We start from the raw sequence: 13,134 nt of genomic DNA on the forward strand, positions 1-13,134 counted from the left end.
TAGCTGAGTAGAATTTTTTGTTACATTAAAATGTATTTATCATCACTTTTGGTCAATGTAAAGCATACTTGCTTAATAAAAGTATAATATAATAATATAATTAATTTCTATCATATCTGTCCCCAAAAAAAGTTAGTCTGAACTTTTTATTCATCAAAGAAACCTGAAAAAAAAATCTACTCAGCTGTTTTCAACATAATAATAAAAATAATAAATGTTTTTTGAAAAGCAGATCAGAATATTATAATGATTTCTGAAGGATCATGTGACACTGAAGACTAGAGTAATGATACTAAAAATGTAGCTTTGATCACAGGAATAAATTAGATTTTAAAATATATTCAAATAGAAAGCAGTTATTTTAAATAGTAAAACTATTTCCTAATATTGCTGCTTTTGCTGTATTTTGGATCAAATAAATGCAGGCCTGGTGAGCTTCTTTTAAAAAACATTAAAAATCTTACTGTTCAAAAACTTTTGACCGGCAGTGTACATAATAAAAATAATCCGCAAATAAAACTTTGTGTGATGCATTAAAGTCTCAATCTGTGGTTCCCTCCACCCTCTCCAAAACAAACAGTTCAATCTTCCGCTCAGCTGCACGTTCTGAAACTGAACAGATGAGAGAAGTTCACAAGGTCAGAGAGTCATGTTGTCAGAAATGAAAATCTGTGCACTAGAATAGAAAAGAAAGAGAAGAAGGAGGCCGGAAGCACTGTGGAGGCACAATGCATAACCAAATTCTTTTCCGAGGAGTTTAACAGAGCAGTCATATTGAAAGAGCAGACAAATTAAGTTAGTCAGAAACAAGAAAAAATTATTCTACTTTGGGGATCAGAAAATGAAACTTGATATTGGGGTAACTCAGTAATGTGTCACAAGGCAATTTATCTGTGCATGTCCATCAGATCCCATCCCTGCTTTACATAATGCTGCAGAAGTGCTATTGATCCACTGCACAATTTACACTGAACAGAGCCAGAATTCCTATCCAAAGCAAATTATGATCACGGAAGCAGCAGAATACACAATGCAAGATATACTGCCACATGCACTCTATATTTTTTCTTTAACATCCATTAGTTTTCTAAGGCTTTGTGTATTTCTCTCTGAGTACTGATTTGTTGTATAAGATTGCTATCTCTTTGAGATAGAAATCAATCACTTGAGAAGACGTGTGAGCAAATAGTCTCAATGTTTGCTTCCATATATATCAAATATGAGCAGCACTGACGTGAACCAACTAGCAATAGCAGATTGTGAAGGTCCGCTGTGTGAGTGGAGTGCAAAACGTCGCTGTAATTGGAATTTCATCCAGCAGACAGTAGATCAACGCTAATCTCTTGATCAAATTTATGTGTTGTTCTGTAATATTCCAGCTGAAGAGGAAATCTAGTCACGATAACATCCAAATTGTGACCGTGAGCTGAGTTCTAATAAAAGCACAATGCACTCAGAAGATTTTCTTTATCTTAGATGCCGGTATTTAAATGTCACATGCTTTTTTTTTTACACTTTGCGCCTACTAAAACTAAAAGAATGATCAGGGTGTTTTTTTAAATGATTGTCATTCACGTCAAGCCACCTCACACCTATATATCAGAGTCAGTGCACACCCTCTGCCTGTCGCACATCCAGTAATATCTCGCTTTCCAGAAATCCGAGGGTTCCCTGCTGCGTTAGACTCATCATCACTTATTATCACTCTCTCAATAGAAACCGTTGCTATGGAAGCTGGTGACTCAGAACTCATAGGAATATTAAGGAATGATATTCTAGTCGCTGACGCTGTCATGCCTATCTTGCTTGTGGAGGGCATACAAAAAGGAGGAATTTTCAATTAAAAGTAATCAAAAGTATTTAATCATTGAGAAAAGAGCCTGAAAGCATAATTCAGGGTACATTGCACTAGCTAAGCAACACTGTTGGTGACTAAATGCATGCTTTTACACTCCAAAAAGTATTGGTTTTTGGATATTTAAACGTGGTAAATTCAGCGTCCTTCAAAACAGCTACAGCCAATTCAACATAAAAGGCTTTAGAGGAATGTGAAATGATCCCAAGGACTCGTGGGATGGTTAGTTAGATCTGATTGTGCTAAATTACCACAGTGACCCCTAGTGTTTTGTTTTAAAGCTTCATCAGTTGGAACAAGGTCAAAAACATTCTCTGAAGAGAACTAATTTTTCTTTCTTTAATTCACAGGCGCTCAAAGCCGGCGGAGCAGAAAGAGAGCTGTGACCACCCATTTCGTCTTCACTAGAGACAGTGTGCTCAGCTCCGATGCGGGAGTAAGAGACAACGACAAGAGACTGGCACAGTATCCAGCCATGCGGTTTATATGGGTCAGCTGACACATACAAGCAGGCCCATGTCGGTTAGGTCAGGAAGTCGACCCAGTCTGGCTCAGCACGTACAGATATATCACAATCACATTGAATCAAAGAGATATTGACCTACGAAACTGGTGTGGAGGCCATGTGAAGCTCGAAATGCGGTAAAGAGCGGCCTGTATGGAGCTTTGCTGAACCGGCTCCTCAATCACCAGCATCAATGGACAACGCTACTTTTTGACGAATACGATTGGTTCGTTTTTTACTTTGATAAACAGACAGCACCATGGTTCTGCCACCACCTGACAAGCGGCATGTGTGTTTAACCACCATTGTGATCATGACCAGCATGGCCTTCATGGATGCCTACCTTGTGGAGCAGAACCAAGGCCCACGTAAAATCGGGGTCTGCATTATTGTCTTAGTTGGAGATATTTGCTTTCTCATAGTCCTGCGATATGTGGCGGTGTGGGTTGGTGCTGAGGTGAGGACTGCGAAGCGTGGCTATGCCATGATCCTCTGGTTCCTCTACATCTTCGTTCTGGAGATCAAGCTGTACTTTGTCTTCCAGAACTACAAGGCTGACCGTAAAAGTCTGGAGACAGTAGCTCGGAAAGCATTGACTTTATTGCTATCGGTTTGCGTACCCGGACTCTACCTCGTCCTGGTCGCGCTCGACAGCATGGAGTATGTACGAACCTTCCGGAAGAAGGAGGACATGCGAGGTCGACTCTTTTGGGTGGCACTTGACCTTTTGGATGTTCTAGACATCCAGGCTAACCTTTGGGAGCCACAAAGGACAGGTCTGCCCATTTGGGCTGAGGGTCTGATGTTCTTTTATTGCTACATCCTGTTGCTTATCCTGCCTTGTGTTTCTTTGAGTGAGATCAGTGTGCAGGGCGAGCATGTGTCACCTCAGAAGATGATGCTTTACCCGGTTCTCAGCTTGGTGACCATCAATATTGTCACCATACTTATTCGAGGAGTCAACATGGTGCTGTTCCAAGACAGCAGAGTCTCGACTATCTTCATCGGGAAGAACGTTGTTGCCATCGCCACTAAGGCCTGCACCTTTCTCGAGTACCGGCGACAAGTTAAAGAGTTCCCCCCACAAGACCCAGCTGGGATTGCAATGGAGATACAGCAGAACTCTGTGCCACACAATCAAACTCTACCAAACGCCACGACCACCCTCCCAGAAGAGCCCTCACCGGCCCGTGAGGTCATTGACACGTGACCAGAGCTGATAAAGATGTGAAGACTTTAGTGATAATGGGGAAAGAAGACAACCTTTACTACCGAGCAAGGAGTTCTAAGCCCAAAGCCCTAAGATTACTATTTTGAAGAATTTTTAAAGTCCTACTCATCAAAGCTGAGTGTTCAAGGGCCATTGATGCTCAGATGCACAAATGGTGGCTCACAAAATCTTGATTTTAAACGGATTTTGTAATTTCAAGCAGCTGTTTTGTGATGTTAGATATGGGATGTTTTTTAAAGAGATTGTGTTATGGTGGCTCACCTTGCTCTCTCCACATGAAATCTACACAGATTTCTGTAGAATCTGAATGCTCGTGACTTTCAAAGTACTTCAGAGTTGCCTTGCCCCTTGTGTGTTAATTTATGAAATATGTTGGCTAGTTTGAATATGCTTTCAGCTATTAATGTGAGTCCAGTACTCTCAGATCACCATGCATTTCATACAATTCTGAAGATTTAAGTGCATAAAATGTGAGGAAACCCCGTCTAGGCTTGCCGACGAGCAAAGAATGAGAAACGAAGCGTACCGAGTTCAGTAGTCAAGCCCACTCCTCCTAGCATAATCTGTAAACAGATCCAAGGCAAGAAGTGAACTTTGAGTGAACTTCAAATTATGTTTTAAAGCTTTATGTAATTTGGAGATGAAAATGATTTTTTGCGTGTTAAGATGTGAGCATGTTTTAAAATGAGACGACTCTCACAGGATTCTTCTCTTGGGGATTAAAATGGAAACTTTCAATTTGCCAAAATTAATTTTCAGTCTTTATGAGTTCTGTACGTGTGCGTAGAGCGAGTGGGAGAGAGAATGGAAAAGAGTTCATTAAAAAACAGATGATATTGGATGGTAATACATGAATTAATATACAATCCAGTCGTTTTTAAAGAGATAATTGTATTATTATTAATTACTATTATTAGTATCTTGTTTCTTTTCATTTAGCCTGTGACATTTTAAATGTTGCAAAATGTAATAAAACCTCCATAATCTTGAAACTGTGGTGTGTTGGACATCTGAAATATGCCTTTCAAAGCAGCAAATGCAGATCCTGCTGACATTGAATGTCAAGGTAATCAGCCATTTAACTGATAAACATAAAACACACAGCATTCACTCCCACACCAAACAACACTTGTGCCAGAACCGCTGAGAAACGGCAGGACTGGGTGATTCTACATGAGCTTTGAGACGCAGTTCCACTTGGTGACAATGGGGTGCAGAAAGCAATTTGGCTACTGCTGATTGGCTCTGGCTGCCATGTAGGCCAGCTGTAGGGAGTGATAAATTACAGTTCCTGTGATCCTCAGCCCTCTCATCCATCTCACCGTTATAGAGTTTCTATAGGCTTCCTCACCACGAGGTCTGCGCAGCAGGAAGATTTCCTATACCACAATTCGCAGTCCTAACAGAGATGCCGGCACGTTCCACAAGAGACATAAATTCTTCCTCTGCACTTCTGAGCTGACACATAGACATTTTTGACACCTGGAGATAAATGTTGAACTGTGTGAGTCAATCACTTTCTGCTGAAATGTATTATCCCCCAACAAACAGCCTATAAATTATACTTCTCGGAGGCTGAATACATAACCATCCATGCAGGATTCAAGAGAAGAGATTTTAACAACTCCTCTTGGCGCTACTTGCGAGACTTGACCTTTGTAAAGCCATTTCGAAAGGTAAAGGAAATAAACATTGAAAAATTCCAACAAATGACCTGAAGCAGCGATTCAGCTGTCGCAGTCTGTGCCGTCAGAGATTTCCTCATACTTCAAGCCTCTCCAATCAGTTGATTAATCGCCTGCTAGCTCGAGGCTAATGAGGTCATGAGGGTGTATTTAACCATGGCCCTATTTAATTTTCTGCTGTCAGAACATTAAAAATTCCATTTTAAGCACATCATAATTCGGCTTGGCGATAAATTACTGGTATCATCATGGGAGGTCCTATCTCCTCTGACACACACAGCTTAATTTACCAGCTTGGTACACTTCATGGTACCTTTACAGCATTTTAAAATATCTGTTCATCTAGATAATGTAATCAACCATGTAGGCAACTTGTTACCTGTGTGTTTTCTAATGCACCTTACCTGTTAGGACTTTTAAATGGTACTAAAACTTGTTGACATCCTGAAAATTCATGTAGGCAATATACGGCATATTTCTCTGTAGTTAAATAGCAATAAGCTATTTAGATTTCAAATGCTGTCTATTTTATTACATTATTCAAACAATAAATGTCATTTTGGCGCCGTTTAATGTGGAGTGACAGATTTATTGATCATCTCCTCCGCTTTAACTAGTTACAGCACGAAATAAACATAAACATCCGAAGGTACGTTAAAAGAAAGAGTATGACATGTGTTTTAATGTTTTAACCACGCAAAGATTTAAAAAAATAACAGCTACTAAACAATGTGACATAACACCATATTTACCTCAGAAAAAAATTATCGGTGACCATAATATACAGGGACTCTAAATAGGAGAATTTGCTAAAGATATGCGCTAAACACATTCATTATATATTTTTACTGTTCCTCAATATTTAATTTATGTTTAAATAAATCTATCAGGTTTTTATGACAGCCCCCTTTAAATGTTTATTTAAAAAACGAACTGGAATAGAAATTTCATTATGTAATTGTGACTTTATTATTATAAAAATTTAATTGAGCGTTATTTAAGCATTTGTATACAAACCAGTTAATTTTAACCTTTGATATTGTAGTAATGTATTACCAACTGACTTTCATGTATATTTTACAGCATTAGTTGAAAATTTTGCATGAACTGTATCTGAAATATATCCAAAATAATCAATTATTGAATCACAACCAATCTAAAATTGAATCAGATTGCAAGCTTGTGAATCAGAATGAAATCCAATCGTGAAATTTGTCTCAAAACCAAGCCCTAACGTTTAGACATATGCACTTTCATCAAATATCATCTCATGCGCATCAGCAAACAATGATATTCAAATCACAAAACAATGACTTTTATGAAACAGCAGTTTGAATCAGACTCCCACTCAGTCGGTTACTGAGACATTTTACGGTTATGTCTGATTCAAAATGAGCTAGGAAGTGTTGAAGTGGTACATATATTTTAGGTTCATGAGACTTAAATATCTAATTGATTGTAAATTTTAGCATTTATAAGTCTGCTGTATGAATGAATAATGGTATTCTATAACAAATCAACTAAAACAAATCATCCAAGACACTGAAGAACTGACTTCGATCGTCTAAAATCTTAAGATATTCACATTATGTCACATATGTCCTACCTATGTAGAAGCATTTACAAAGAAATGCACAAAAAAAGTCCCAAACAGTCATATAAATAGTTTTCAGGTGTTTATTTAAATCATGATCAGACCAACAAACACATCATGCATTTTTCTTATTCAAAGATCTTCTAAAAGAAAGAGAAAACATCTTTATCTACATACATTTTTAAAATATTGAGTTTTTTAAAGCAATAGATAACCCAAAAATGAAAGTTCTCATCATTTACGTACCATCATGTCATTTCAAAACCATATGATTTACTTTCCTGTTAAAAAAAAAAAAAAAGCAGGGCGTCCCGTGTTCGAATCCCGACTCGAGGACCTTTCCCGATCCCACCCCCTATCTCTCTCCCACTTCGCTTCCTGTCATTACTGATCTGTTCTATAACAATAAAGGAATGCCAAAAAATAAATATTAAAAAATAAAAAAGCAGGTGGGACATTGTGTTAAATATCTCCTTTTGTGTTCCACACAGGAAAGAAATTAATACGGCATTAAAATGGCATGAGTATGTGATGACAGAGTTTTTATTTTTGGTTGGACTTGATTACATTATCTGTGATGATCCTATATTTCTTCGGCCACGTGAAATGTAACATTTTTCAACATATTTTATATATATATACAATTACATAAACATTCTAATTACTTAGAATTAACTACTAAGAGTTTCTGCATATAGGAATTGAGCCATTTCTGTCTTTCCATTGCTGTCAAAAGCTTACTCTTCTCTCTAAATGCAGCGTCATCTGCCACCACTATGTTTCTCTTCTGCTGGTGACCCACCCGTGAAGGCCAGTTGCCCGACCAGCCCTTCACCAGCTCCTCCTCCATCTGTGACTGGCTGAGCGGAAGCCAATCATCCCCCAACAGCTGTTCTGTCCCAGCCTTAGCTGCACCGAAATCTGGAGCGGTCAGCATCTGAATGCTCCAATCACGAAGTGAGATAGAGGGATACAGAACTTCCCACTGTTCACCTTTGGAGTCCTCTTGACCGATAGCAGGCAAGTGACTGTTTATGAGAAAGAGAAGCATCTAGTGAGCAATAGCTACTGTAAAAAAAAAAATGTGTATGAAATTATAAACCTGAATATACAATGAAACCATGATTTACAACACCTAAAATTGGACTTAATCTATTAAATGATACAATCCTATCTCCAAAAACGACATGATCCAAAACAAATCCCGATCTAATAAGGTATCTGCATAGCACATAGCAGAACTGTTCTCTGTGAGACAAAATACTTCCATGTGAAATGTAATGTCTCTTGCTCAAATGGATTTGTTGGTTTTATGTTTTGAATACTGCAAATTTAAGGACTAGTTGCTAAGCAACCACACATGTCATCCATCCCATAATTACACAGAATGCAAATAACTACATACTCATCATGCATGCAAAGATTGGTGAGTTTTCACCAAAGGGATACAAGGCTATAGTTGTCCAAAGTAAGGAATAACAACTAAATTCTTATTAATAATAATAATATATAATGAGCAATTATACCTTTGCAGAGGTCGGAGTTGAGGTTGGGGAAATGCAGATGTCATCAGTGTCACACTCATCAGGATTAAGAACAACAGGGCAGGACGAGAAGGCAAGGATAAAGCCACCATCTACAGATCAAGATATAATATTAGTCAAATATTTCTGAACAGCTGGGAGAGATACATGCGCAACATTCAAAATGCATATTGAATGTAATTTACTCAGATATGAAGAATGCTGGGTATTGCTAGAAGATAGTTCTGACTACAGGCCACTTTGAAATTAAAGTCATACATCAGGCAATCAGAAGTATATTTCAAACGTCTAAATAAATTATTCACAATCTTTCACTTCTTACATTATACAGCGGTATTTTAGAACAGAGTAAAATGGTACATATTAATAGCTACATCATTTTATATTTTTAAAATACAAGACAGAGTTCAATTGATTTATCATAAAAATGATGTCAGTTTTTAGTTATTTTTTGCTTTCTGTCTTTTCTCTATTTAAAAACATCTAAAACGATAGCAATATAAATGCAAATATAATCAAAATTATTTTATTATATTCATTCATTTGCAATTATAAAACTAAATAGTGAAATTAAAATTAAAATCTATAGTACCTTAGTGGAGTAGTTTTTCCTCTTGGCTGCGTGTCGCTGTGAAGTTCTTTAATCCAATCAGTCTCGTGTGACTCCAAGCTGGTTTGCAAATCTTCCATGCAATGTCTCAAAGAGGTTTGTGATGTCCAATATTTCTGTCTAAAACTCTAATTAGGTATTTAATTGTTGAGAAGTTGCCTACGGTACCTCTTTGTAAGTATTGCTTTATGAACTTCTCAGGTTGTAGCTCTACGCCGAACTCTGTCGTGCATTGTCAGGTGCCAGTGTGAATATATACAGGGTTTGCTTGTGTGGGATTATATATACCTCTCTTTTTGTCAGAAGTTGTAGGGGGAAACAGAAAAGATAAAAAGGCATGTGTCATTCTCCTGGTTGAAACGAAAACCGAGCTGAAACGGTAAAGGCCACACCCCTGACTGTCCTGTTTGGATGGAGCCTTAAAATAGAGGAAAGAATCAGAGAAGAAAAAAGACAACTGTTTGGACGTCAGAGCACCTAATGATGTCTCAAAAAAAGGAAAACGATAAATCTGGAAAGTGCCACATGATCACAAAATCATGATCAAAACTGCATGTTCCAGCTTTTCCCTACTATAATGTTCTTGACTCAGACGTGTGACCTACCTGTCGCTGGGCGTAACCTATAGGATCATGAGTTACAAGTTAAGGGTTGGTAATGAGCATCCTCATCCGAATTTGAAGTGACGTGTTTGCCGTCCTCAAGCAGCCTACGCACACGTTTGGATTCTAGGCCAAGCGAGACGTCACTCTCATTAAATTTGAAAGGTCCTGTCAAACTCACTGAAACCCCCACAAGACAATTTGTCGTATTTTACGCAACCACAGGTAGGTTTTTGCTTTAGAAACACTTCACACAATCTGACAACTGCAAAAACGGTCATGTGCGAATAATGATTTTTAGTTTTTAAACATATAGATACATAACTAACCTGTTTTCTAACGAAAATGTGTTTGTTTATTAGCTATGTTTCATGGTTAGTCAATAATAAACATTAATCACTGTGAAAAAGCAACCTATAGGCGACATCCGGTGAATGAAAACATTCATTTTTATTCAGCACAGGAAGGCTTGTTACTGAAGCGGACTTCAGCAAGGTCTCATTTAAAATAATGGGCAGCGGTTGTGAGTGCAAGGTTCAGACGAGCAGGTCCTGACAGTCATTATAGAGCGCGACAACAGCGACGTGGGCCGGTCGGGTCGGACATGAGTGGAGGGACAAGAATGAAAGCGTCGAAGGAAAGAATCAGGGCGTGAGGCAGACAAAGTCGAGGGATTCGGCGGCGAGAGGCTGAGGAGATGATCTGAAGCGCTTGGTAAACTCTGGCCTCAACTTTGGTTGTAATCCATAGATCTGCAAGTTTTACCGACGATAACCACGGATGTGAGTCATGAGCGCTTTTTTTACAAGTTAGCACTCTCTCTTCTCTCTTTTCCCTCACCTCCTGGTCTTTCATATCCTCATCTAAGCCTCGGGATTTTTCGTGCTCACAAAGCGTGAAAGATGTCAAACTTTACTTAAAGATCATCTGTTGATCTTTTGGAGAGACATTTTAGAGAGGAGATTTTTAAGATAAACTGCTTTGAGATTTAAACATTCTGTCAGACAAGAATTGTCTTAAGCGAGAAAAATTAGGACTTAAATGCACTGCTATCTCAAGCTAAAACTTACTAAACGAATACACAGTACTTTCTTTGAATATACAGTTAAGGCCATAAATATTTGGACAGAGACAATTGTTTTTCTAATTTTGGTTCTGTACATTACCACAATAAATTTTAAATAAAACAACGCAGATGCAGTTGAAGTGCAGACTTTCAGCTTTAATTAAGAGGGCTGAACAAAAAGTTTACTATAGCATAAAAATAGGAAGAACTAAAGCATTTTTTGTTTTTAAACACAATCCCTTTATTAATGGGCTTGAAAATAATTGGACAAATTAAATAACTGAAAATATAATGTTAATTTCTAATACTTAGTTAATACTTACATTTCTAATCACCAGATGCTGGGTTTCCTCCTTTTTAATGCTCTGCAGGCATTTACTGCAGCGGCTTTCAGTTGCTGTTTGTTTGTGGGCCTTTCTGTCCGAAGTTTAGTCTTTAACAAGTGAAATGCATGCTCAATTGGGTTAAGATCAGGCGACTGACTTGGCCATTCAAGAATACGCCACTTTTTTGCTTTAATAAAGTCCTGGGTTGCTTTGGCTGTATGTTTTGGGCCATTGTCCATCTGTATTACGAACCTTCTCCCAATCAATTTGACTGCATTTAGCTGGATCTGAGCAGACAGACATGTCTCTGAACACCTCAGAATTCATTCGGCTGCTTCTGTCCTGTGTCACATCATCAATGAACACTAGTGTCCCAGTGCCACTGGCAGCCATGCATTTCCAAGCCATCACACTGCCACCACACTGTTTTACAGATGATGTGGTATACTTCGGATCATGAGCTGTTCCACGCCTTTACTTTTTTCTTGCCATCATTCTGGTAGAGGTTGATCTTGGTTTCATCTGTCCAAATTCTTGGGGCTTATGAGTGGCTTGCACCTTGCAGTGTACCCTCTGTATTTACTCTCATTCAGTCTTTTCTTTATGGTACTCTTGGATATTGATACACCTACCTCCTGGAGAGTGTTGTTCACTTGGTTGGCTGTTGTGAAGGGGTTTCTCTTTACCATGGAAATGATTCTGCGATCATCCAGCACTGTTGTCTTCCATGGACGTCCGGGTCTTTTTGCGTTGCTTAGTTCACCAGTGCTTTCTTTCTTTCTCAGGATATACCACACTGTAAATTTTGACACTCCTAATATTGTTGCAATTTCTCTGATCGTTTTTTTTTCTGTTTTCGCATCTTAAGGATGGCTTCTTTTACCTGCATGGAGAGCTCCTTCATGATGGAGGAGGCCGCATGTTGTTTGTTCACAGCTAAATTTTCCAGATGCAAGCACCACACCTCAAAACAACTCCAGGCCTTTTATCTGCTTCATTGATAATGATATTACAAAGGAATTGCCCACGCAATAGCCTTTTAGTCAATTGTCCAATTACTTTTGGTCCCTTTATAAAGAGGGTGGCACATGTTAATGAGCTGAAACTCCTAAATCCTTCATCCAATTTGAATGTCGATACCCTCAAATGAAAGCTGAGAGTCATAGTTTATACAACTATAACTGGAATGTTTCAGTAAAGAACTAAAAAAACAAAACTTTTGTCAGTGTCCAAATATTTATGGACCTAATTGTATATGTTACCCTGAACCACACAACCAGTCATTGGGTCCATATTTTTAAAATTAAGATTTATACATCATCTTAAAGCTGATTAAACAAGCTTTCCATTGATGTATGGTTTTGTTAGGATAGGATAATATTTGGCTGAGATGCAACTATTTGGAAATCTGGAACCCGAGGAAGCAAAAAAAAAATCTAAGTATTTGAGAAAATTGCCTTTAAAGGGGTCATATGATGTTGCTAAAAAGAGCATTATTTTGTGTATTTGTTGTAATGCAATGTGTTTATGTGGTGTGAGGTTCAAAAAAACATATTATTTTCCACATACTGTACATTATTGTTGCTTCTCTCTGCCCAGCCTTTCTGAAACACTTTTTTTCAAAACTCATCATTGATGAAAAGCGAGGTGGCCAGCTATCTGGTGCATTGTGATTGGCCGAATACCGCAAACGTGTGATGGAAATGTTACGCCCCTAACCATGTTTTGATGCCATTTCTCGGTGCGACGAGACAGAAACAATGAAACCCATTATAAACGAGGCATTTGTTGCATCCAGTGGGGACATAACTACAGATTATTAATATTTAATATGCTGTGTGGGATATAAACCCATTTAAACCCAACAGGAAATTAAGATATTGTAAATTTGAATTAATTCAATTCATGTTTATGTTGCAAAGCAGCTTCACAGAATATGAAAGTTTCTACATTACATTTCAGAGTAGTTTATCAGTCAAGGTCATGTCCATATTTGCCACAGTAATTTTAACTGGTTTAAATATGAATTTAGATGTTATGTAAGGTATGCCTTAACAATGCCTTAAAGCTAGTGTTCACTTAAAGTACTCTTGCCGTATAGTTGTGCTCACTTTCG

At 38.1% G+C, this 13,134-nt stretch overlaps 2 protein-coding genes across 2 annotated transcripts in view; one reads left to right on the forward strand and one right to left on the reverse strand.

Moving 5' to 3' along the window:
- Positions 1–4,561, forward strand: part of tmem121aa (transmembrane protein 121Aa) — a 38,178-nt gene extending 33,617 nt beyond the window's left edge. Inside the window, exon 2 of the mRNA XM_073827343.1 lies at positions 2,206–4,561. Coding sequence (XP_073683444.1) covers positions 2,620–3,570 — 951 coding nt within the window. The 5' untranslated portion in view covers positions 2,206–2,619 and the 3' untranslated portion in view covers positions 3,571–4,561. The remainder of the gene's footprint in view (positions 1–2,205) is intronic.
- Positions 4,562–7,192: 2,631 nt separating this feature from the next.
- pth2 (parathyroid hormone 2) lies at positions 7,193–9,142 on the reverse strand. The gene is made up of 3 exons (XM_073826450.1): positions 9,007–9,142; positions 8,397–8,506; positions 7,193–7,898 (listed from the first exon to the last, which is right to left on the reverse strand). The coding sequence occupies exons 2-3, from the start codon at positions 8,504–8,506 to the stop codon at positions 7,532–7,534; spliced, it is 477 nt and encodes a 158-aa protein (XP_073682551.1). The 5' UTR covers positions 9,007–9,142; the 3' UTR covers positions 7,193–7,531.
- Positions 9,143–13,134: the final 3,992 nt, after the last annotated feature.

The sequence above is a fragment of the Garra rufa genome, chromosome 21 (assembly GCF_049309525.1).
Source record: "Garra rufa chromosome 21, GarRuf1.0, whole genome shotgun sequence".
Classification (NCBI taxonomy): Eukaryota; Metazoa; Chordata; class Actinopteri; order Cypriniformes; family Cyprinidae; genus Garra; species Garra rufa.

Bases quoted from the DNA above. Each gene is read 5' to 3' on its own strand.
- pth2 (XM_073826450.1), bottom strand. From the start codon at position 8,506: ATGGTGGCTTTATCCTTGCCTTCTCGTCCTGCCCTGTTGTTCTTAATC. The intron at 7,899-8,396 runs GTATAATTGCTC...TCTCATAAACAG, and splicing joins CAACTCCGACCTCTGCAAAG to TCACTTGCCTGCTATCGGTC.